This window comes from Lycorma delicatula, chromosome 9, assembly GCF_047948215.1.
Source record: "Lycorma delicatula isolate Av1 chromosome 9, ASM4794821v1, whole genome shotgun sequence".
Classification (NCBI taxonomy): Eukaryota; Metazoa; Arthropoda; class Insecta; order Hemiptera; family Fulgoridae; genus Lycorma; species Lycorma delicatula.
The window spans coordinates 18,755,265-18,783,008 of record NC_134463.1 but is presented as its reverse complement, the minus strand read 5'-3'; the positions used below and the strand labels follow the sequence as shown (position 1 = coordinate 18,783,008).

At 31.8% G+C, this 27,744-nt stretch overlaps 1 protein-coding gene across 3 annotated transcripts in view; it reads right to left on the bottom strand.

Annotated features, from left to right (window-relative positions):
• The window catches only part of LOC142330151 (peroxidase-like), a 310,626-nt gene that overhangs the window by 41,668 nt on the left and 241,214 nt on the right, over nt 1–27,744 (bottom strand). For all 3 annotated transcript variants that reach the window (XM_075375255.1, XM_075375254.1, XM_075375253.1), the window contains one exon: nt 109–199. In XM_075375255.1, coding sequence (XP_075231370.1) covers nt 109–199 — 91 coding nt within the window. The remainder of the gene's footprint in view (nt 1–108; nt 200–27,744) is intronic.

Here is a 27,744-nt window from a genome sequence, read left to right as displayed (position 1 = left end):
CATCCTATATAATTGAATAAAATCATCATTTATATTTGTAATCTAGTTTTTTAAATGTATGATAATTATGTATAGTGTAAATATATTTGAGTAATATTTGAAATATACCTGAATCCTTTGAGGCAGCAGCTACAAGACCAACAATGAAGCACAGTGCTGTCCAAGCCAGCAGCTCTTTTCTTTGGTTTAACAGCAACATCTGAAACAGTAAAATTAATAGTATAAATTTTTATAATTATATTCATTTAAGAAAATAAAAGTAATTAACTATAATAAAAATTACATTTGCCTATACTAATTATAATTAGATAATAAATTATAAGAATTAGTTCCTCAGTTATCTTTCTGTTCATTGCCCACTATCATCTTTTTCTTTTCCTATTATGATTGTAATTTTTGGTTTGTTTTATATACTTTGTTATAATGGAAATAAACCAGTATTACAATTAATTGGTGTTGTCTCAATGTACCAGAGGTTAAATACCTTTCCATATTGAAGGTCAATCGAAGAGTCTGTTGATGCTGGTTAAATTTTAACGCTATCAGTTCCTCGATTCGTTTATCACCTGGCCACTGTTTGTTTTTTGGCCCAAATTATTAACATACCCTTACCTGGCGGAACTAGGTTATCATATATTCATGGTTGATTTACAAATGAGGGACCTTACTTATAGGATCTGATTAAATATAACTGTATAAAATGACTGGTTAATATTAATGGATTATCATGTTACTCATTTAATTACGTTGTTTTGCTTAAAGATGCAGTGATAAACAGTAAACTGTATCTACTCACACCCTGATGGTTCCAGATTATTTGGAAAATCTTAATAGAGTTGTGCCCTGGTTAATATATAGGGTTAAAAGTAAAAATAAATTGATGGTTGTTGAAGCTTAGGCTTTAGTTAATTAAACTGTTCCTATTATTGTTAAAGTTTAAAAAAAAAACATTAGGTTCTCTTCCGTTTATTTATGTAGTGTTGACAATTACTGGTTAGTACCTGTAATAGTTAAAACCACTTCAAGGTAAACAAGAATTTCTAATGAAATTCTTGGCCTTTCATCTGGAGATCCCGGGTTCGAATCCTGGTCAGGCATGGCATTTTTCATATGCTACAAAATTTCATTTCCATACCCGAAACACAAGCTTCAAGCTTATCTGGTGATATGATCAAGAAAAAAATGATAAAAAAATAAAATAAAATTGTTGTTTTAATTAGTTTCACCTGTATGGTAATAAATAATTTATACACATTTTGTAAGTGTTATATCAAATCTGATTCTTTGCCTTTCATCTATAAAGTTATAGGTTCAAATCCCAATTAGGCTTGCCATTTTTAAATGCTGAAAATATTTTACACTGTTAACTGAAACACAAGTCCTTGAGTTTATGCGATGAATTATTCGTGTAATAAAAAAATTTCCATCAAAAATGTAAAAAATTATGATTTGAAGTAAAATTTATTATATACAGAAAAGTATAAATTCTTAAGTAGTTGTTAACAGAGTGATCTTGACAACTTTACAGTAATATATGCAATGTAGAAGAAAGGAACTGACCTATTCTATATTTGTTGTACTACATTAGTTATGTGACAAAAACTACCTATGATGAATTCCATGTGAGAATAAAAAGTGATAAATTTCGCACTAAAAAAAAAAGATTAATTTCATTAATGGAGCCCATTTACTCAGATGGCAACAAATTGTCATATATCATCTGTTTTAACTTCCTTACTGCAATTCTACTTTCTGTAGTTATTAATTGTCGGTTTGGTTATCCATCTAGCTATCCACAAACTGTGATACTTTCATACTGGAACCTTTTAAATATAAATTTTAACATCATAATTAGTAAATTATCTTTTAATTTTGAGTTTTGATGATAGGATTAGATTATATTAAGTTTACATGGTTACTAGATGTAAACAAGATAAAGATAACTTTAGTTTTTAAGGTATAAAATCTATTTAAATTTATTTTAATAGCATTATTAAAACATTGAATTTTACAGTTGTTCCTTGAGAAGATTAGATGTTGTTTCTTGCTAGTGAGTAAAAAAGTAGCGAGTCTAATTTTAACCGCTGCTCCAAATAAAATAGACATTTCTGGATTCCCTTTCTGTTTCATGTAGACCAATCACGAATGTGCAGTCACCAGAAGTGATACCTTATAATTTTATAATATTTATGTATATCTTTTTTTATTAGTGCATCAATTTAAAAAAATCATAAAACAATAAAGTAATAATGTATAACCAGATTGAATATGCAACGTTAATTGAGTTAACATTCCTTTTCTTTTAATAACTTGCTGAACAATATGATGAAATTTTGTAGTAGCTGAAAATTATTAATTATTAAATAACTCGCTTACTTTAAAATTAATGGAATATTTCTTAATGAAGAGACCTTTCAAAGCTAATTTCTTCCTCACTCACAGGAATATCCAACATTTCTGATATTAATGCTAACTGATAGAGTTAATAGTTTGTTCTTATTTGTTAGTTTTCAGATCTATATATATATATATATCTGAAAACTAACACATATATATATATATATATTTAAGCTAAAATATAAAATATATATAAGCATAAATATACATATTTTCATGGCTTCGCCGATCAAGTCATGATTACTAAAATATTGTATGTTATATGTTATTAGGGACTTTTGTTCATTAAACGCTATTGTATAAGGTAATAAACACGTCAAGAGTAGTTAAATGTGACTGTACAAAATTTTTTGTAGAAAAAAATTTATTCTGTAATTGTATTTTGGTTTATTTCCAATAATAAAAAAACGATGGTGCGTTTGTTTGTTTGTTTGCGGTATGTGCTCACATTTTTATTTTGAATGAAGCGGTAACATCCAGCGGAAAAATATTGAACTAACAACTGTATAATTAATTGTATTCTGTACTATAAATAGTACGTTGTTATACGTTTATTGTACCATCTTTTTACATTTTACTAAAAAAATCTATTGTAGACATAAGTTTTTTAAAATTTTATAAAGATAAATAAATATAGAAGCACCATGCTTCTTGATACGAACGATGCATATATTATAAACACACACGAGTATATGGATGTATTAATCCTTTTACTTTGGGGCGGAGCCCTGACCGGCTAGTGGTATAATAAATGTGATGTCTGGAAAGCAAATATGTAGTGTTTTAAACTATTGTTTAAATATTAAAAATAAAATTTTTGAACTGTGGAAATAATGTTGTGTCACTAATATTATTTTATGATTCAGATTAAAGATAAAAATGTGCTCATTAACATAAAAATAACCGCTTGTTACAATATTTTAGAAATTTCGCCTCAAGGTTTAGAATTAACAATTACGACATGTTGTGCAGCAAGTCATTTGACTGATCGATTCATATATCACTATTTTTTTTTGTTCTTTTGCTCTGGTTTCTTTTATGTACATTTGCGAACAGGAGTTAGTGTCACGGATATTGCGTGAGTGTTTATTTGTATATGTTTTACAACTTAGTAGGTTTTTTTTGTTGCCGCTTTTTTACATTCAAGTTTACGTGGATGTTTATATAAGATGTGTGTTTTTATGTTACAAAATTCATGCGTGTAAAAAATTTATAGATCAGTTTATACGATGATAATGGTCAAATAGTTTTAGTAGTCGTAAAAATGTCCAAGGTGACCTATATATATTGTCTTTATTTAGCCTAGGTTACGTGTTATTATTACTATTATTACATACTATAAAGGTTTTAAATTTCTTTTCTTAATACGTCACCCATCTAACGCCTTTTATGATCTATACCGACTTCTCCCACCACTAAAATCTCGCAATTGTATCAAGGCAGTTGGGACCCGTTCGTATTTCTTTACTAAAGAAACAACAGCTTGCTAACGATACACGCGGGACTTGCTTTGTAATATTATTTGCTATTCAGTCGGTGTGACACCTTCGCTTTTATATTTAATTGCCACTGGACTGTAAGATAAGAGAAATCATAATTTATTATTTATTAATTCAGTTGCAACATAATACGTTTATGTTACAGAACATTATGTTAATTGTCCTTTTATTCATAACTATGTTTTAACTATACTACGTCTTAATTTGTTTATTTTTATCTAATTAAAAATTATTCAGGCTTAATAGTTAGAAAATAATATTATTATTATTATTATTATTACATGTTTTATTTACATATAATAAAATCTTGAAATATTTTATTCTATACAGGTAAAGCTTCTTAAGATTATTCCGTTAAAAAAATCATTTTTAATAATTGTTTCAAAAATAAAATTTATTTTTTGAATTTATTAAAACCTACATACAGATAACTAAGGAAGTAGAATGTATTAATTACGTTAAATTAAAAAAATTAATAAAAAACAGAAAGGAATGGAATGTAGCATGAAACCAGTCAATTGGCCCAAGTCAAAAAAATAAATAAAATAAAATAAAACTTTCCGCAGAATCTGGACATTTCTCCCTTTCTGTTTGATCTTAAATAATCAAATGGCGGGTATTTATTTTTATTGATAGATATTGATATATTTTATATTGTTTTTAAAAGACGGAGTTTGGGATTGCATATGTTTAGCGTGGAAATTGAGGCAACTGCTCCAGTGGTTCTATTTGTACAATCGAGGCGAAAGCTAGCGAAGTTTCATTAATTGATACCTTTTCTATAATTTTCACAGAGTTCTTCGTACCTTAACCTGCGATTTCACTCGGACCTAATGCTCCGATCGGGTAAAATTATCTCGTTCGTTATCCCTCCTCGTAGACAAACAAATCATCGAAAATTATAAATAGCCTTATTACAATCTCTGTATCAGCCGTTGACCATTTAGTGTCATTGGAAGTAGCTATTCAAAACGCTTACGTACTCCGCCAACGCCTCGTATATCAAAAAGGCTTATGACACGGCCTGGCGGCTTGGTATTTTTAACACCCTTAAAGAATCGAGAGTCAAGGGCTGTATGCTTGCATTTATCAGGGGGTTTTGTAAATGACCGAACTTTTCGTGTTCGTGTTGGAGATTCCTTATCGGGTACCGTCACCTTGAACAATGGAGTGCCTCAAGGAAGTGTTTTAAGTTCTTCCTTATTTTCTATGGCCATTAATAGGATTACTAAATCTGTGCAGCCACCTGTTTCATGTTCATTATTCGTTGATGATTTTACCATATATATTACGTCCTGTTCGACTATTACAGCAGAGAGACTGCTGCAGAACACTATATCTCGCCTTGAAACTTGGTCCAGGGTTACCGGCTTTACCTTTTCACCTGAGGAAACAAAATGTGTTATCTTTTCTCGGCTGCGGGACCCTTCAATTCCGCAAGTTTTTCTCAACGGAGAACTAATTCTCTCCCGAGAACATTCTCATTCATGAATGTTCTCCCGAGAACATTCTCTCCCGATATTAGGTTTTTAGGTTTATTTTTTGATAGCCGCCTTACTTGGGTCAAACATATCAAAGAATTAAAAACAAAATGTTCCAAACTTTTAGATATGCTCCGAGTCCTTAGCAACACCAATTGAGGAGCCGATAGGTCATGTATGTTGCGATTTTATTATTCCTTAGTTTGTTCCCGCTTAGATTATGGTTGTATCGCCTACTCTTCAGCGCGTAATACTGTGCTGAAGATGTTAGATGCTGTACATCATGCTTTTCTCCGGCTTGCTGCAGGTGCTTTTAGATCAAGCCCTGTCACTAGCATACTTGTTGAGTGCGGTGCACCATCATTTTGGGAAGGACGTGACCAACTTCTGGCATCTTACTTTGCCCGTCTTAAAGGGCAACCGAATCGACCGGCTTTAACCGCAGTTCTTGCAAATTTTAATTTACAAAGATATGAAGATCATCCACGTTATACTGCACCTATAGGTGTACGTACCCGACGGTTACTACAGATTTTAAACGTTGACATACCTTCTATTTTTCCAACGTATCCCTGTTCATATCCTCCGGACAATAAACTGTATAAATTTTATTTTTAATCTTGCCACATAAAAGAAACAATCAACACCACCTGTTGTCTTTCAACAAAGTTTTCACCATATTCTCTCCAAAATAAACCCAGACGCAATAGTATACACAGATGGATCAAAACAGAATGATACCGTTGGATGCGCATCTGTTCTTAATAGCAGAATCTATATGTTTGTACGAAATATTACAGGCATATTTACTGCTGAACTGTACGTTATCAATAAGGTATTAGAGTATTGTTATCAGTACTAAGGGACTGTACTTAATTTATCGGTCAGAATTTGTTGTAATCCAATTGGTTAATTTTGCTCACACCTTACTATTGATTAGAAAAAGGGATTGTGACTGGCTGGACTGACTGCCTTCTAATTGGTCAGTTCCTTTTTACAGATGCGAGTGGTATGAAGAAGTGACTTTTTGATTGGTCGATCGTATTCGAATTAGTGATTAGTTAGGAAAATACGGCATTCTGATTTGTTGGTTACTGAGATAATTTGCAGGGACGTAGTAATTGAAGTGTCATTTGTGATATGAAGGGATGAAAGTGTATTGCCATTGGTTTATTTTTTTCGGTTTTGTTTCGTATTGAATATCGTTAACCCAAAATACTGTCATATCCTCATTTGTAGCGACTCGTGTTGTGCACTCCAAGTTTTAGAAGATTTCTACTCTAGACATCCTTTGGTCACTGAAATCTATAATGCAATCGCCGAGTTGAACCATCGCAACACACAAGTGAGTTTCTGTTGGATTCCTAGCTACTTGGGAATTCCAAGTAATGAACGTGCAGATTCCGCTGCTAAAGACGATGTAATCAACCTCCTTTCACCACTCGTGTTGCTACTTCTGACCTTGTTAATTGTATAAAACAGTCTCTTCGTGCAAAGTGGTAAGGTGACTGGACGTCTACCGTCGATAACAAACTCCGGCATATTAAAGATTCTATGTTGCCATGGGACGCCTCATGTAGAAAAATTCGTCGAGAGGAAGTGGTCCTCTGTCGATTGTGATTAGGACATAACAGAGTTACACACGAGTACCTGATGTCAGCAGGACAAGTGCCTCGATGCGCACGATGCCGCATCTATGCGCCACGTACTTGTGGATTGCATTTGTTATGCGGCGTCGCGTCGTAAATTTAAATTACATATAAACTCGCCAAACTTTGGACAATAATAAGGAAATTTTAGACCGGGTGTTGCTATTTTTACGAAGTGTTAATATGCTTCACAAAATTTGAATTGTGGTATGTATTTTTTATGCTAAAGAATTATTTTAAAGTGTTTATATTTTTGTTCATTGAATTGTTATTTTTTTTATATTTTGTTGTATTCTGAATCCGAGAAGGGACCTTTTACATCCCTCTCGGACTTCGTCAAATTTATTGATGTTTATTTAAATTTTATATATTAATTTACTTTGTTTCCTTTTAAATAAATGTTACCTTATTAAGTTTCCCACTGTGATATTAGTTATATATTTTTTAGCGATGTTAGTTTTAACCTTTTTAGTGATTTTTATCTGTGTTATTAGTGCTAAAGTTTTAGCTTTTTAATATTTTAGTTTTTAACCTAGGTTTACTTTTTATGTTTCCTGTTATCCGAGTTGGGGTTCTTTACACTTCTCTTGGACTTTTTTAACTCATTTTATTTTTAATTAAATTTTACGTTTTTAATTTTACGCTTATTTTTACGGCTGTGATATTAGTTTTAAGTGTTTTTAAAAATAAGTTTTAGCTATGATATTAGTTATAAGTTTCTGTTTAATTTTTTTAATTTTTAAAACAATTTTTTTTTTTACTATTTATTTGCCTTTATAAAATTTTATTTCGAACGATGATAACCCCAAGGCGTTTTTCGCCTACCCCCCAAAAAAAAAATCAACCGATCTCCGTGGCGGAGTGGTAGTGCCTTTTATCTGGAGGTCTCGAGTTCGAATCCCGGTTACTTATGGCATCTTATATGCTAAAAAGTTCATTTATCATAAAGTGTAATTGGACATAAGCCTGTTGTTGCTTTGAAATACATATTTCATAGCAAGTGATGAGAGATAATTTTCTGAATTATTAAATTGAATTTATCTTATCGACTTTCCTCGTACTTTTTGATTTGTTTGATTTTTTCGAGACTTTGGAAACAGCTGGTACAGTAAAATCTCGACTCGAAAAAACCAAGATTGGATGCAGATGGATCAGAAAAATAGGAGAGGATTTGAAGGAAATTGGCTTTACATCAAAAGACACCAGACACAAGATAAAAATAAAATTAAAAACCAAGGACATAAACACTCGCTTCACATTCACAAGAAAGAAACTCACAACGCAAACATTTTCAGCACCAGAAAGGGCACGATATCGGAACGTATGAAAAAATACTGGGAGACCATAAGGCCTCAGTCCCTTTGAAGAGACTTGGATAATGGACTCACTAAAGTGATCCTAAGCGGTCATAAAAGATAAAAAAAAAAAAATCGGGGCCCAAATTAAAACTTTGCCTTGGGCTTGTAGAGAATTAATTCGATACTGGTAGAAAAGCCTGATTATTTATTTATTTAAGGGTCTTGTTCGATGTTTTCTTCTAACCAAAAAGAATTACAAAAAAAAATCCCAGTTATCAAAACATTATATTATTCAATTGTTATTTAAATCTCTTATCGTTTGAAGTCTGTTCTAAATTAAAAAATATTTTGAAATAATTAAATAACCCTTAATTTGGAGTTAGCTTAAAAACATCGGAACTGATTGTTGAACAGTATGTTTTATTTTTTATTTTGAAGTTCGTTTTTTTTGTTTCTTTTTTTTAAATTTATTATTTTTTTTTTGCAAATAGACCATCAAAGGTTAACGCAATTATCACTTTTTGACTTCCTTTTTTTTCCTAAAATTTTTTCATCTGCTCTGATTTCACCTTTTTTACTTCATCAGTTTACTTCCTATCACTGGGCTTGTTTCTATTCTACAGGTACGTTAAGATTGTACACGAACTTTCTAAATTTATCTCTGATCGAAAAACTTTTCTAAGTTAGATTAAATTTATTTTATTATTATTTAAATTTGTTAGTTTTATTCTTATTTTAATTATTGGAAAGTTTAAAAAAGACTTTATCCTTTCAAAAACAATCCGGTGGCTGAAAATCAAAGAGAGATAGATACGATACCTAATCTCTGGATTAAAATAAAATAAGGAATGTAGAAAAACAAATCGAGAAATTGTAACAAAGAAGCTCTCTGTAATGCAGAAATATATTTTTTTATAATACGGGTTTCATAAAAAGAGCGTTTATAATTACAATTTTTTTTTTTTAAGAAAAAGCTATTTTTCGTTTTAAATATATCATGGTTTCCACAGGCAGGAAAAATCAGGAAATGTCAGAGAATATAAACTTAGTCAGGAATTTTTAGAAAAAATTAAGAAAATTGCATTTTCAGGCTGGCATTTCCATTAAAAAATAAATTTCTTCTTGTGGAGAATTTACAGGAAGAGACAATAATTTATCGACGAAAAGTCTCTATGCAATTGTAGATGCCGGGGGCAAGGAATATATTTTCTTTACCAAAAAAATGCTCGCTGCAAAAAAGCTCTACAAGACGATCATCTTACGAATGTCTTGTAGAAAAAATAAAAAAAATTTTCTCAAGAAAAGAATAGAGAACTGAAAAGGAAAATGCAAACAGAGATTAAAAAAACTGGAGGAAGAAAAGAAAAAGTCGAGAGCTAAATTTTGGCAGAACAGATAACCGCCAAAATTAAACTCTTAGAAAAGGGTTATTCGTGTTACTTTTAATTGTCATGATTTTCATTTTTATGTAAGAAAAGTTTTATATAAAGGTTTTTTTTTTGTACTTTGCAATGTAATTTACTGAAACAATTTATCACCAAAAATAGCCTAATTTTAAAATTATATTGTAAAAAAACATTACAAAAAATAAACTTTAAAAAATTAATTTAATAACAAATAATATAAAAGAGTTCGGCAGTTATGGGGGTGGTGGAGGTGGCAAAAAAATATAATATGTATATATTTTGCAGAATAAACGGCAGTAGCATAACATAATGAGTCAGAAAATGTTTAATAGATTGGTCAGGAAAATTCAGTTAAAGTCAGGAAAAACGAATCTTAAAATTTGCTGGGAACCCTATATATGTAGGAGGGGAAGCGGGAATATTGGATTTTATAAATTTTCAATATATTTTTTTGAGTGTAACTAAAAAACGATGGAACTAATCTTCATCAAATTTTCACATGCGCAACTTAAAATTTACTATTACAGTATGTCTAAATTTCAATGAAATTGATCTAGTAATTTTGGAGATTTTCGAGCCACAAAATTTTCAAATTTTTTGGATCAATTGAACGTAACCAAAAAAACGACCAATCTTCATAAAATTTTCACGTGCACAACTTTAGATACATTACTACAGCATATAGAAATCTCAGTGAAATTGATCTGGTAGTATTTGAGATTTTAGAAAAAACAAGAATTTTATACGTGTATGATATTTTCGTAATACAAATACATCAGAACGTAAAGTTTATTTCAATATATGAATGAATCAAATGTTTTTATAACTGTTGATATTAGAATTTGTTACAAATAAAAATAAATATATGAAAAAAAAATAAAGAATTCAAAAAAATAAGATGAACTATTTTTAAGTCGGAACAAAGAGAAAAAAGACCGAATGATAAATTAAAAATCCGATTGATATTTTAGACGTTAAAACCTGTTTAGTCTGTTAATAAAACCGCTATGTAGAAGTCAAAAAAATAAAAATAAAAACAACCTTGAAATCGATCACGGTCATGGTTTATTAACGAGGACAAGAGGCGGCTTGTCGAGACTATCATCAAAAAGGTCAATATCCAACAAGAGTTAAAGAATTGAATTAACTCGTTAAAAGTTACTATATAAAATGTTCTACATCAAATAAATTTAACTCTTTTTTTTTTTCCTTCCTGAAAATCTTCTTATTTTGGTTACTTTTAATAGCTATTTTGCTAATGATAATTATTTTCCAAATCATAATATAATCCAGTATTTCAGTACAGTAAAGAACTGCTTTAACGGTAATTAATATTTTTCAGAAAAAACTAAAGAATTTTAAACACTTATTTAAATTCTAGAATAAAATAATTTTTTTTTAATATTTATAATAAAAAACGAAACGGTGGAAAAAATCAAATTACGGTTAAATAAAATTACCAACACTAATAACAAATTTAATTTAGTAATATTCATCGATAAATCCAGAATTTCACTTTTAGTGATTAGGAGAGACGTTCGATCAAAAATAGTAATGACCATAGTAAAAAGAAAGTTCCTTGCTTAATGCGGGCATCCACTTATTTCGTATTAGCGGCATAAATTACATGTAGCGGCATTACTAACCTGTAGATTACATCACTGATACAGTCAAACTAAAGAAACTCCAATAAATTATTACCATAAATATTAATGAATACCATAAAAGTTTTTACTTATATTAGGAAGTACTACTTTATTAAAACGGTTAAATAATTTTACCAAATCGGGGTTGTCTTGAATTACGTAGTTCATAGAGTAACTAGCTGATCCATAACCGAATCCTGGGTTACACCACGAGTTTAACCATTTTTACTTATACTAATAATTTGGTAGGTACATTTTTCTAAAATCTTGAATTTAAAAATATTATTGCGTAAATTTTTTATTTTTATTGAAATAAATAGAAATTCAGAAGGTTTTAATAAAAATTATTTCTGTACTAATTTATTTTATAAATCATTACAGGAAATTTCAGTTCTTTCTTCCGTTTTCAAAAGAATGCCTCAACGTGTCACATGACACGTTGATCACTGACTTTTCATCCGTGATCTTCTCCAAGTGCTCTAACCATCTTTATTTATTCTCTAAAAGTTTATCTTAAATATATTTAACTCTTTCCGGATATCATAATTTTTTGATAGAACTTATTCAGTCTTGTACAACCTTTCACAGATCTAAAAAACCGTATTTCCGGTGCTCGAATTCTACTCGTATGCTTTGTACTAGGCATACACGTCTCTGAACCATATAATAAAATCGGTACGGCCATTTTTTCTTTGGTGATATTGCCGCATCGGCTTGAAGCCTGTGCGTGGGATATGGAAATGATATTTTGAGTGGAACTTGTTCAGTTTACGTATATGTTTAGGTTTATTTTAATATTTGTTAATTAATATTATTTAATGACTTATGGACAATGTAAGTTCTAATAAAGAAAAAATATTATTTCAGTTAAATTAATGAGAACGTTTTTAAAATGGGATAGTAATTTATTAAATAAAAATGACAATGGAAACGATATGGTGATTTGACAATGGAGTATTTTTAGCAATGGAAAAAATACTGTATAAATGCGGTCCCTCCCGTAGACCGATCGATATGAATTACAAGCAGAAAATTTTGTTGTCTGTTTCTAAAAGAGGTAGATATATAATTTTGACGAGAAGCAATATTTTGCATTCATTTCTTTTTTTTTAGTCGTTTATTTCTTGGTTTTTCATTAGTTCTGTATTCTTTTGCCTTTCCTCTTCTGATCAAACGTTTTCTCTTTTTTTTCTGGTTCTCTCAGAAACCCGCGAAATCTTGTACCAGTTTTCTGAACGTTGTACTCATTTCTTCAGATATTTTCCGTCGATCTTTAGGATCGAGACGCTGCCATGGGCTGAAATCCGAGCCGACATGAATCTAGCCGAGATGCAGTAATGAAGACAGCCCGAGTGAAGAAAGTTTCTATCTCACCAACCACCATCCATCCTTCTTGCTAAATTATCTCACCGCCAGCATACGCGAATCCCTCCTGAAAGGGGAGCACATTGCATCCTCCAAACATTTGGGCCTCCGAAAGGCGAATTCCTATTAAGCCGGAAGGCTCTAGCACCGAAAGGACTATAGGGGACTGACTGAAGGGGAATCACGCCGAGAGAACGAAGCTCATATGCGGTTAGTCTCCCAAGGTCAGTCCCGGTCAAATAATTCTTCCCGGTCTAAAGGATCGGAACGCAGCAAATAATTCCGTTCATAAATAAAACAAAATAAATATAACCGCCATTAAATAAATAATTACTCGCCCGAAAAAAGAATGATACAGCAGCAAAGGACATTTATCCAAGATCTGAGATTAGTAGGAAGATATATAAATCTTTCGCTATTCTTGCGTTCCGTTCCGTTTCCTTTAAGGTCTTTTTGAACCACTGAGATCTATTGATTTCCATTTTTTTTTTTTTTTTTTTGTAATTTGGTTGAAAATTTATTTTGTGAGCCTGTTTTATTCATTTTCATTTTATTGTTTTATTTTCCTTTTTATTTTGTTTTTATTTTTTTTAGAAAAGATTACTATTTTCTGAGTAAAACATTTTTTTACTATTATTTTTTAATAAGAATTATTTAATAATATAAAAACAATAAGTTTATCTAATTCTTCTTAAATCTCAAGGACTAAAATAAATATTCTAATAAAAATCTAAATACTTAAACATAAATTGTATACTGGTTAAGTGCAATGTTATACTACTACTACTCTGATTATGGTTTATAAAAGTGCAACAACATACTTTTTGTTCCTTTATATCATTGTCTTTAATATTCTCTCTTTTTAGCTGAAACTATTGTTTCCATATTTGTAGTACCATTGTACTTACTAGTTTTCTATAAATCACTTGCGATTTGTATTTAAGCGTTTGCAGACCACATTATACTCGTATAACTATTTCTTAGGTCAGATAATAAAAGCAACTTGGCGCCACATGTTACGTTATCTATTTTTAATTATTTATTATCGGTATTATTTTAAATAAAGCGCTTATTTGTGTAAAATATGTATTACTAGTTTATTCACGTCTTTTTTATAATAATATTTGTCTTGTATCATTCCATTTTAGTTCAATTACGCAGGGAAAAAGTATTGTATGACATTTTATAAACGTCATTATTCTTTGCTGGTCTAATTTACACGCAAGACACATACATTTTTTATTCTGAGCAAGAAAGAGAGAGAGAGAGAGAGAGATAGAGAGAGAGAGAGGGAGAGAGAGAGATAGATTGTCAGATTTAAAATAATAATTTTTCCAATAACTTATTTTGTTTCTGTCATTTATAAAAAAAACTTATTTACAAATTAATAATTATATACATTTTTTGTGTAATTTCCAGTTTTAACATTTTTTAAAAGCAGGTTTTTTACCCCAAAATATTGGTTTTCACCCTAGATTATTCAAAAATTACTGTACGGTTCTGAGACCTATTTCATTCAATTTTTTTTGGGGTTAAATGCCATAATAGATCACTAATTCTGCCCCTTAATTAACGTCATAAAAATTTCAGTACGACCTCATTTCACCGGGTTAGCTGAAATCCGAGCGAAATCTTTCACAAGCCGTACTCGCAAACGAAGCACTTTAGGACATGTGTTATGTGAATTTTTTCTATTATTTTCACGAGTAGAATAGGTTATGAAAGTCCTGGGAGAACTTCGCGATACACTTTGAAAAAAAAAGTATATATATATATATATTAGTCGGTCCGTCTAGCCGGAACCTAGACCCTCAAGTCCGTCCAGGCAAACCCCGGAGCCAACTCAGGGGCTAGAACTCGCTTTGCTCGCCATTCCCCAGTTGCAGGGGGAAACGGCGCCTTGGACACCCGCAAAGCTCGCTTCGGTCGCCATTCCGTCTACCCAGATGGCTCCGCCTCCTTTAAGTTCGGCACTGTTCGTTATCCTCATGGTTGTGAGAATAATACTGTAGCTATAATAACTAACGTACACAGACCTATGATGATGAAAAAATCATAACTTATTTCTTTGCCATGGAGGAAAATAAAATAATGAAGTAAAAGGATTAATCTAATAAATCCTTTTAATAAATATATTTGATTTACAACATCACCCTCCTGTGGGGGGGGGGGTGAAGAAATAATGAATATTTTTAATATATTAACCTTCAAGGGAGCTAGGACCTCAGTCGATGGCTTAAAACCTTCCATGGTGTAATGCAAATGTATCCTGAAAATTTAATAGAAATCGAGCGATTAATTCTTTGAGATTTTCAAGATGAAATATATCTAAAATGTTTCTCAGTTATGTCAAGAAACTTCGGAAAAAATTTAATTGCGATTGATCGGTTGGTTTTTTTAAATTTATCCCGAACAAACAAATCCTCTCTTCTTCTTTATATAATAGTATATATATATATATAAATACAATAATATACATGAAAATACATTTCTTTATTTACGGTATCTATTGTTTAGCAGTATTAAACCAAATTAAAAAAAATATATATATATTATACATATATATTATAAATATATATATATATATATATATATATATATATATATATATATATATATATATAAATATTAAAACATTTTTGATGAAAAGTCGGATTTTTTGCACGATTTTTTTGCGCGAGATTTTTTTTAATTAAAAATAGTAATTTTCAAAATTTTCTCTTACGTACTTAAATTTATAATCGATTTCTAAAGTAGTTATATCTTACTGTTTTATTAATTATGGTAAACATTAGTAATAGCCTTTTTTTTAAAAATAAAAATAAAATAAATATCGATAAAGATAAACAGAGGAATAAAAGAAACCTATGTTCGAAAAAATGAAAGGTTACTGACAAAAAAGAAACCTACAACGGATAAGACGTAATTGGTTTTATATACCTTCAAAATCGATGATTCGGGGAAAAACATTACCTACTTAAAAATTGCTTTCTTAGTCATGTAAATTAATTTGTAAGATAAGGTTATATATTTAAAATTAATTTAAAAAAAAGATTAAAACTATTCATTGGTTAGTTTGTCCTGCATTAGGAAATAAAAACAAATAAACAAAAGCTGTTAATTTTATTTAATTTAAAATATCTTCCATTGAATGATTTTAAAAAAGGAGAGAGTTCGGTGAAGTTTTTTAACAAAATCATATAAAAAGTAATAATTTATTAAAGAGTTCGTATACGTTTCTGCGGAAGGACGTTTGGATATATAATTATATGAAAGTTAAAAAAAGTTGAATCGTGTATGAAATTTGAATATAATATTATATAATTTTGGTTTAATAGTTACCAATATTTCCGTATTATATGGCTAAAAAACTTTTTACTAAATGTTACGTAAAAATTAATATTTTTTACGCTTCAGTAATAATTATCTATCTAGAATTCATTTTTATTTAGTTAGGCGTTGAAATATAAATTAATTTATGTAATTAATTTATGTTAAATTATAATTAATTTATAATATTTTATGTTTTATCGTCACAATATAACAATTGATAACGGAAGTTATGTTTAATGTGCCGTAAGTTACTTATTCTTTTTTTACTTATATAACTCTGTAATCGTAAGCTATGATTTTTCGTTATTCTATACAGTTAATTCCGTATTCAAGCCCATTTTTTCTATAAGTGAGTATACGACAACTTATCTCTTTTTGACTTAGAACAATGACAACTTAGAACGCAAACGACAACTTAACATACGACAACTTAGACCGCAAAGCCAATCTGGCATTAGGAATTATAGATGAATGGTTACAAAGAAGCCAACTACAGATAGCCCCAGGGAAGTCCAGTTGTATTGCCCTTTCCGGCAGAAGACCAATTAGAGGTATAAATTTGAATATCAGAGGAGAGCCAATTATGCAAGTCAATGGGGTAAAATATCTGAGAGTCATACTCATTAAAAATTTGAGATTTAGCAGACACATCGATATGATATGTAGTAGGGTCACTCCAATGGTCAAAGCTCTGAGAGGACTCTTCCAGATCCATGGAACACCAAAAATAGAAACTAGGAAATTAATAACTGCTGCAACAACATCAATGATATTATACGCGGCCCCGGTTTGGGGACATACAATTAGTATTAAACGGAATAAAGGAAAATTGAGAAGCGCGCATAGACTTGCACTGTTGAGGGTGGCCGCTAGTTACAGAACGGTGTCCTATGACGCGCTTTGCGTAATAAGAGAGGTTCTGCCAATAGACCTGCAGATTAAAAGCAGGATGCTTAGATATGAGGGACTACCACAAGACGAGATAGCGGCTCAATTGGAGCAAGAATGGCAGTTGGAATGGTCACGCTCAAGAGTCGGGGATTGGACTAGAAGACTAATCCCTGATATAGGTAGGTGGTATGGAAGTAGACGCGGAACCTAGCCAGAATTGGAAAAAGGGACACACCACAATGTGTTTATTGTGAGGAAACAGATAATGCGGAGCACACTATATTTGTATGTCCTAGATGGGCTGAAAACCGGAGGGTAATTATAACAAATCGATTAACACCGGATAATCTAATTAATTGGATGGTACAAAATCAAGAGAACTGGGACTGGTTCAGAAGGTTTGCTGGAGAGATCCTGAGAACTAAGGAAGAAGAGGGCGGTAGACTGTGATTAAGTTAAGTAGGGAAGGGTGGACAGTCTCTCCGTGGAGGGCCCGTATGCCCTGGTATGCGGGTTTCTGCGAAGGGGGAGAACTCCAGGGGAGATGGGAATAAAAGAAAAAACCGAGTCCCGGCCGGCGGTGTGTCTCCCTGCGGGCGTCTAGGCGCTTTGTGGGGTGGGTGCCGTCGGTTAGAGGCATAGGCGTAAAGACCGAGACCCGGTTCCCTGCGGAGGGGCTGGGGGACAGCATCGCCGGACCTTGGCCCTAACGCGGGGAATTAGAGGCAGGCAAAAAATAAAAATAAAACAAAAGATCCAGAACCGGGGGACCAACCTGCCGTGCCGGATGTAAAGCCGGTGGGTGGGGGACGCCCCCTTTGAGTAGAAGGACACTCTCCCCGACTGAGTATACTTAAATGGATATCCGGTCGGGGAGAGTAGGGGAAAAAACAAAAACAAAAAAAAAAATAAAAATAAAAATAAAATCTCTTTTTGTAAAAATCTGCAACCGTTTATCATTTGTGAATGAATCCCATATTAGCGATTAAAAGAAGATTTCTCGAGGCCCCACTTTCTTTCAACAGTATTAATATGTGCGTCTGATGGGGGCTTATATGATGACTACTGATCTATCTGAAATTAGATGAGTGCCACGTGCAATGTGTGATTAACAATACTGAGCAGCAAAGAATCCGGTGTTCTGTTTTCTACGGTAAATTAACCCGTTTTCCAGTAAATGCCTTCAAAAACCCATTCCTGTTTGGAAAACCGGTCGACATTATACTTTCCAAATAGGGATTCATCGATTTCGATAGTTAACCTCTCCTATTATTTTACGTGTTTCTAAAAATTTAGCAGCGCACACTTCTCGCAAACAGTTCACCGATTCACAACTGTGTTTTGGTAATTATTCGTAGTTCACGCTATTAATTTTCACTGTCTTTTAGCTCCGTCGGTGGCGGTCGTGATCGTGAATTAGATCGTGACTGCCACGAGAAACACCATGATGGGACCGAGTGGTGGTGCGGGGTTTGTCCCCGGCTCCTGCGCGGAGCGGAATGAGGTTGCGATCCTCTTGTTAGGTGACCTAAACTGGTCGACTTATTTGGGTGTAGGTCTGAATTTCTATGTTGCGTAAAACACAATTTTGATTGGTATGAGTGTAGCACTGATTTGACTTTAAACTCGTTCGTCTTCTGAGGCATTCATAGTCACGAACCGTGTTGTCAAATCTTTACTAGACGCGGGGTTCGCGCTTCCGCAGTTTCGGTCAGTTAGTTTGAGGGAATCATGTTAGGTTGGATGTGAAGATGTCCGTTTGAGGCGTACGTGAAGGCGAAATTTGATTTGTATTTTACTGATGCAAATGACTGCCGAGACATTTACATCGGTGGCATTCCGACCGAGGCCTGGCTGATGACTGTGAGATGTAATCAGTTAGAGGGTCTAAAGACGACCTCCGGTAAAGCCCCTCAGGGCTTGGAACGGAGGGGTTGTGGCGACCGGTAACGTCACAAGGTGGGTGTCTTCCCCCTACGGGGTTGGGACGTCTTTAGCTCCAACTGTAAATAAACAACAATAATTTATCGTTAGATAATTTGAGTAATTTAACCAGGGATTAGACCGTAATTGAACATCTTGTCTACGCACACTTTTATTGTAACGCTGCGTTTCTGGACTTTCAATTACACTTTATGCCATGTTGTGCCCATCGATAGATTTATTCTCCTTTAATAAAATATTACAAATTTGAAAGAAAGAAATACACCATTTTTTATATTTACACAAATCGTTAAAATTAAAAATATTGCTAAGAACGTCGATAGTTTTTCACAAAATCACAAACTGAACACTATAACTCGATGCAGAACTGACCCGAAATTAGACCGCACTTGAACTGACCAGCGTGCTTATCTCAACAGGATGATTAGATAATGTTGGCTTGCTCTTAGAATACGAGGAAACACTTTACATTAACGAATGTTAGTTTCTTTATTATTAAAGTAATAACAGATTTACATCGATGTAAATGTATAAAAAGATTTTTAAAGATATGCGGACATAAAACGGAATTTAACCAAAATCGGTTAGGATATGTAATTAGAAGAAGCGGAAGTTCGACAACTGATTTGAAAGGAACAACTGCGAAGAAAGGAAGCGAGGGAGAAGAAGGATAAAGTTAATACATGAAGTAAAGGTTGGAAACTACAAGGGGACGAAGGAAAAGGTTTGGACAGAATCTGATGGAGACAGCAGTAGTGCAAGGGAACTGCCGCCAGGTAGAACACCACAGGATTATAAGTAATAACTGATGCATTAATTACATGGGTCAATGTGTACGAAAGAACTAATTCCGTACACGTAATATGAGGTTTATTTATTATTACTGATCTATTTTGACCGATGAGTTAATTTATAAAAAGGATGGTAAAATTTCAGAACTTTTAAATTTACTTAATTATTCGACTGCTGAAAGAAAGAAATGTTACACGTATTTATAGAGAATGACTAACGAAGAATGTAACATTGTTTTGTGGATATGCTCGTTCTATTGGTGAAAATAAAAAAGAAAATTCATATAAACGTAAGTTCGGAAACCCTTTGTTAGCAAGGGCCGGCTGGGGAAAGATTTCGCTCTGATTTCTGCGCTTTCGGTAAAATTAAGCCACGTTTGTCTTTAGTTTCTGTGGACTTTATTCATATCATTTTACTTAAAATCAAATTCTTTACAAGTTTTTGTTTAAAACGTTTACATTTTTATTATCCATTTAAAAAAATTATTTTATGTTAAACATAAAATAGTGTGTTCTCAATCCTAATCGTTTGTATTTTATCCCAGATTTCTCGAAAACTACAAAAAATATAGTTTTGAGGTCCAACCTTTAAAAATTTTTTAGATCAGTTTTCATATAAAATCATTATGGTTACCCCTTAATTTGGGTTCCATGAATTATTATAGTCTGGCTTAATTTGAAAGAATGCGCAGAACTCAAGGCGAAACCTTTCGCCAGCGATATCGAAGCGTTTCCGAATTTAAATTTATGTGAACTTTCTTTATTTTCTTTATTAGAAATATATCCTTTTTTAGCCTCCGGGACCACTGTTAGGTATTGCTTCAGAGGATAAAATGAAATGACTTTTTTTTAGTGTGTGAAAATGCCATAACTGATCGGGATTTGAACCCGGGACTTCTAGATGAAAGGCCGAGACGCTATTAATTGAGCCACGGAGGCCGGCAAAGTAGAACATTTCCTGAAAATTTTTTACATTCTTTGTGAATCATTCTGTGTATTCACTGAGATAAGCGAAATAATGAACCGTTAATAATCTTTTTTAACTGAATACCAAAATTTCTGTAAAAAAAATAATATAAAAAATTTAATGTTGGACATTTTAAAAATAAATCGAATCTTTTGAAAAAAATCCGTAAGAAAAAATTAATAAAATTAATTAAAAAAACAAAAAATTGTAATTCTAGGGTAAGAGAATATTAATTAATTAATATTAAGTATATATATATATATATACGTATTACGCTAAAAACATCTAATACCATATTACACCCGCGAGTTTTAAGTCTGTTTTTAATTAATATTCATTAAGAACAAGTCAGCTCAATTCACTAAACGGCATTAGGATGTAAGAAGAAAAAAACATTTGATGAAACTAAAAAAATATTACTCGTAATAATGGCCCACCGGGATCGTCTAGTGGTTAATTCGTTGTCGCAAATCGAAGTCGAAGATTTTGAGGTACAAATAGTAACAAAGGCTTTTATACGCATTTGAATACTGGACAGTGGATACCGGTGTACTTTGGTGGTTGGAGGTTCAATTAACCATACGTCTCAGGAATGGTCAGCCTGGGTCTGTTCAAGACTACACCTTATTTACATGACAACATATCATCATCATCTTCTAATTATTTCTAATTTTATAATTCTTAATTTTTTTCTTTTTTTGGGCCGTGAAGAAGTTGCTTATTGATCATTAGTTGAACAGATTGCAATGTACACATTAGGGAGGAAAATATTAATGAATCTCCTGCACCAATTTCCGACAGAATCCTACAGATATAAAAAATAGACTATTTCTTCTTCTTCTTTCATAACCATTTTCTTTATTATTTCATTACGTTGAACGATGAAATACTTAAATATAACGTGGAATTGTAGTAAACATTTTTTTTTTACTTGTTACAAATCTGTTACTTTTTCATTCATTTACAGAATAATATCCTGTTTGGTTCTGTACAATAGAGTAATTAAAGTAATTCCATATTGTAATATTACATATTTATATTTTGTATTTATATAATAATTTAACGCTTCAGTTGTATTATAAAAACGGTGTTTAATAAAAGAAACAAGTCTCTATAATATCCTTTCACTATTAAGTTATTTCCTGAAATGTTTTTCAGGTGTTCTGTAGAATATTTAAAAAAAAAAAAATGATATTTTTCTCATTCTAGGTATGAAACTTTATCCTTAATGATTCAATCTTCGATTCATTCAGAGAAATGATAAATTATTTTAAAATTGATGTTATTTTATATATATTTTATTATTTTTTTGTGTTTTGTGTTTTTTTTTTGCTGTTGATGGTATAGCTGGCAAAGAAGAATTTGGACAGTATGATAATCGAATCGAAGGAAAATTAAGATTAAACGTACATAAAACTCTTTGCGTTGGTATGTAATATTTTGCTGACTGTCGGAAACCTACAATTCACGTGTACTAGTAACTTCGTCTGTTGTACCCAATCGATGTAATATTAATACATCATTTACATCGTTATACTTTTACTTTCCCGTCTAGATAGAGCTATAGCTCTTAAAGGGAAAGTATTGTAATCGGTCCAATTTAGGCATATGCGGTTTTCATCCGATCTTGACGTTTTCATACCTAAGGAACCTAAAAAATCGGATGGAAATTTTCCGGATGTTAATCTTCGTATGTACGTGTGTCGGTTCGGTGTCGGCCTCTAAATCACCTTATATATTCATAACTACTGGATCGATTTTGATTAAACTTGATCAGATTATTTTTATATATGAGGTATTGAATTTTCATTAAATTTTCAACTTAAATGGTCGAGGGGGTGAGGCTGTAGAGCAGTGTCACACTCATCTCCAGATTTCGTCTAATTAAAATAATATTTTTCTTAGGAACATTTATTAATAATTAAAAAACCACAATATTTGCAAAAAATAATTTTTTTCAAAATTGCATCCCCACTCCAAAAAATGCTCTAAACTACAGCTATACTGTGACGTCACAGGTGGGTGGTAGAATTAAATAAATGAATAATATTTAAAGCGTAAAAAAGTAACTCGGTTTTGCTAGCTCTTGAATTCGATCGCTCGATTGACTCGGTACTTAATGAGTTAAGCCTCGCGGCTACTGCAGTTTTTTCGTTTCTTTTCTGTTTAGTCTTTGGAGGATGAATGTGGATGATATGTATGCAAATAAATGAAGTGTAGTCTTGTATAGTTTCAGGTCGACCATTCCTGAGATGTATGGTTAATTGAAACCCAACCACCAAAGAACACCGGTATCCACGATCTAGTATTCAAATCCGTATAAAATTAACTGCTTTTACTAGGATTTGAACCTTAGAATTCTCGACTTCGAAATCAGCCGATTTGCGATGACGAGTTCAGCACTAGATCAATCCGGGTCGGCTACAGCAGTCTGCCGACCGTACAAGCGAAATTTGTTCTATGTAAATTGTGAAATTACATTAGATTAGTTTGTGCCGACCTTTGCCGCTAGTACCGCCACACCCGAGCGAATTAAATGCGGTATGCGCGGGCGCTTTATTTATAATAACTGAATTAAATAAACAAAAAAAAAATTATGTTTAAATAAAATGATAAATATTTTTAATTAAGTTATGTGTGTGTAAGCTGTGCATCAGAAACAACCTACGTCATGCATATCACGCGGCTAAAGCCGCGTTCCGAGAAAGTCCTATAACTGTATTGTCAGCTTTTTTTTTTACTTGATAATATTACCGTTTATTTTGACTTTGTAATTAGCCCTGTCGTTCATTTTCTAATCGTTTTTTAAGAAGTAGGTTCTCAAATCAACTCGAATGAGTGTGTGTGTGTGTGTGTGTGTGTGTAGTATATATATAAGACTGATCCATAAAGAGTGTAAAAAACTTCAGAACATGTTCTATTGGTGAAAATATAAAGAATAAAGTTCATATAAACATAGGTTCGGAAACGATTCGTTAGCAAGTGTCGGCAGGCGAAAGATTTCGCCCTGATTTCTGTGGATTCAGTAAAATTAAGTCAGACTGTAATTCTTGAAATACAGATTAAGGGATAAATTTAGAGGTTTTTATATGGAATCTGATCTGAAAAATTGAAGAAAAAAAACCAGAGCTGTATTTTTGGTAGTGTTCGAGAAACCTGGGATATTAATATACAAGTGTGGGCTCGAAAAACACAGTACATTATGTTTTTCGTGTAATAACTTTGTTAAATGGGTGGTAAAGACAAAAATTGTAAACCCGACAGTAGGCTTTCGCACCGTAATGCAAGCTGATAATTTTTTGCCTGTTTTTATTTCCTCTACTAAAGTAATAAAAATTATAAATAAATAATAATAGTAAATTAATAAAAATAAAATATCAGTTTACATTATGATGCGAAAGCGTACTGCCGGGTTAATTTTCTGCAATAACGCGATTGCTTGTCAACGGATTTTTACAAATAAGATGTCATTTTGTTTAAAATAAAATGGTTAATAAATTTTCTAAAGTAAAAATTAGATCAAACAAATAATTACAAAGATATTGAAGATAAAAAAATTAAGATGGCTGTCATTTTGAAATGTTTGAAGATAACGTTTTCAAAATTTTTTATTTTGTAGAATAAGACACTAGTTTTAGATTTGTTAAATTTAATTAAAGTAGGTTTACCAGTTCCTAGATATAAATTTTTTATTGTAAATCACAAAATGGCGTCCAGAAGAAAAACAAAACAAAATAGAAGTTATGTCGATATGAACTTTTTTGTTAATTTTGGTGTCCTGAATCAGTTCCTGAAATTCGGCTAATGCGCCCCGGAACACTCCTTATTGTGAACCCCATCCAAGATTGATAACAATGGAGCTAAAATATATCTTGGTGCAAAACCGTAAGCTGTTATATCATATCTTAATATAAATAAATTCAATCATACTAAAGTAAAGGTTGTAAATAATACAATCTGTATTATTAATAATAATAATAACCAGTAGCGACTGTAATATGTCGAAATGTTTTTATTTAATGAAATCAGTTCAAATATTATATAGAGTTTAATTACTATTAACTTTAATTCAATAAAAAATGTATTACTTCTAGTATTAAAGCCTTCCTGAACTTTTACACAGGCTATTAATATTGTTATTGTTGTTATTACTACTATTATTATATTTTTAATAAGTTTTGTTCAATGCAAGTATTTAATTGAGTTCACTGTTGTTGGAGAACTGGTTTCTTATTACAGACCAAAAGAATTTAGGTTGGGTAGTCGTCCGTAATGTATAAAGATAAATTTTATTACTCTAGACGTAAAGAAAATCATATCTTGTTTTCTCACAAAGAAAAAAGAAGTGTAACTTCATGTACTTGGTATAATCAAAGTTTTTTTAATTTTTTAACTAATAAGGAAAAATATATTTTGTATTCTAACAGTTCACAGTAGGGAAATAATAAATTCCTTTTTTTAACCTTCTAAAATGTGAACAAGGTTTTCATAAATTAATACTGTTATTTAGATTGCATAATATAAAATTAGATTGACTTACCAACACGGGCGACTTAAAAGAATTGCATTCACTCGCTTTTAGAGCCATTTGCGTACTTTAATGTACATAATTTATATTTTCTTTCTATACATGATAAAAATACTTTAATGCAAACAATTTTAAATAGTTTTTTTATCATTTTACATTCTATATTGTTATAACCTGAAACAATTTAATTTTAAATATTGTAGTCTACTGATAATTTTAAACATTTTTTTTTAGTTGAACTGTTGGTCCGTTTCATGTTGTTGTTTACACATCTTCAGTATTTTTTTCTTTTCCTGTTTAGCCTCCGAAACCACAGTAAGGTATTACTTCAGAGGATGATATGAATGAGTGTAAATGAAGTTTAGTCTTGTACAGTCTCAGGTCGATCATTTCCAAGATGTGTAGTTAATTGAAACCCAACCACCAAAGAGTACCGGTATCCACAATCTAGTATTTAAATCCGTATAAAAGTAACTGCCTTTGCTAGGATTTGAATCTTAGAACTCTCGACTTTGAAATCAGCTGATTTGCGATGACAGCTTTTTGAAACTACCATTCTTATTTTTAGGTACTATCATGCATGAACTCTATAAACATAGCGTTTCGTGAACGTAAATACGTTCACAAATATTCCCTCTGCCATGCGGCCAGTGCCCCATAGCCAAGAGCTTCCAATTCCAGTACCACCAGATACATGGAACTTAGATGGACATGAAAATGTCGAATCTTGTGCTGACATATCAGGCGACGAAGAAAGAGATTCATAGTTTTAAAAAAAATAGATATACTGAACCCCATTTAATTAATCAGTCAGAATTATACGACTGGTTCGTGATCTAAATTAATCAAAGAATCAAGCAGAAATAGTGACATCAAGACAGATAGGATGACATTTTTTTACAACAAAACACTAAAATAAGTGCTTTCCGTGGCAGACGGTCGGAGTTTGAACATTTCTTCTCTCGAAAACTTAGTATACTGTAATGATGTGGACACTTTACTGGAAGCTTTGGGGCATATGCACTATCGTGACAAATGGACTTTTTATCGACTCGTCAAAGCTTAGTTTGAAAGCTGGTCTACTTCACAGTGGAAATAAATACACATCAATACCATTAGCATACGTTGTTCACACGAAGGAGTCTTATGAAAATATGAAACTTGTATTGGGCAGGATTCGGTATGAGAAATATTTATGGCATATTTGTGGAGATCTGGAAGTAATAGCGCTTTTCCTTGGACTGCAATTTGGGTACACTAAGCTCTGTTCCTTTTTGTGCGAGTGGGACAGCAGGGACAGGAAAAACCATTACATAAAAGAGCAGTGGCCAAACAGAGAGGTACTGATTGTAGGAGAGAAGAATATTGATAGTCAGGCATTAGTAAAACCAGAAAAAGTTTATCTTCCACCACTACACATTAAGCTAAGTTTATTCAAACATTTTGTTACAGCAGTGGTTCGTAATGGTGCAGGGTTTCGGTTTGTAAAACAAAATCTCTAGTATAAGCGATGCTAAAATAAAGGAAGGTATATTTGTTAGACCACAAATAAGAAAACTAATGAGTGATCCGGCGATTGAAGAATGTTTGAATGACTTGGAGGTTGCTGCATGGAAATCAATTAAAAATGTGGTAAGCAACTTCCTTGGAAACTATAAGGCTAGTAACTACAGGAAACTTGTGAGTGAACTCCTTCAAAACTACAAACAACTTGGGTGTAACATTTCACTCAAAATCCATTTCTTACATTCACATCTGGATTTTTTTCCAAACAATTTCGGTGCTATCGGTGATGAACATGGAGAACGCTTTTATCAGGTGCTATTTATAATGGAAACATGATACCAGGGAAAATGGAACCCAAAAATTTTAGCTGATTATTGTTTGAATCTACAGCAAATTATAGCAGAAAATCCAAAAGAAATACATTTTACGTGAGTACAAAATGCATTTACTGCACAAAATGTGTTGTCATATTACGTTCACCATACATTTTTTTGGTTCAAAAGAAATTTTAGTTACAAACAAACTGCCCGATAGAAAAAAATCTATTAACATATATGAAATCAGCATAAAAACAATACTAAAACAAAAACTAAACTGTAAGTTCAAAAGTTTTACACATAACTAAAACAAAACTATAAGAATCAGCCATTCACTCTCAATTAACAAACAAAAAATTACATTTTGTTGACCAGTGTAATTTTTCACAATAAAAATCCTTTCTTTATCGTTCAAAACCATTTCTTCTTAATGAGAAACACAGTCAAAAATAACTAACTGTTCACAAAAAAGTAATAGAAAATTATATCAAGTGATTATAAAACAACAACAATGGGTAGTGCTGCCAACCTCTTCATCCGAAATTGTCGTATTAACTTTTTTAAACAGTCTTTTGATTGGGTTACATTTTAAAACTAACATCCAGTATATTAGCATGCATAAGATTTTAGTACAATAAATTCTCAGAAAGTCTAATAAAAACAATATATTTAAATTCCAACTAACAAATTGATGGAAAGTCTAGAAGTTTTATTGGTGTGTTAGAA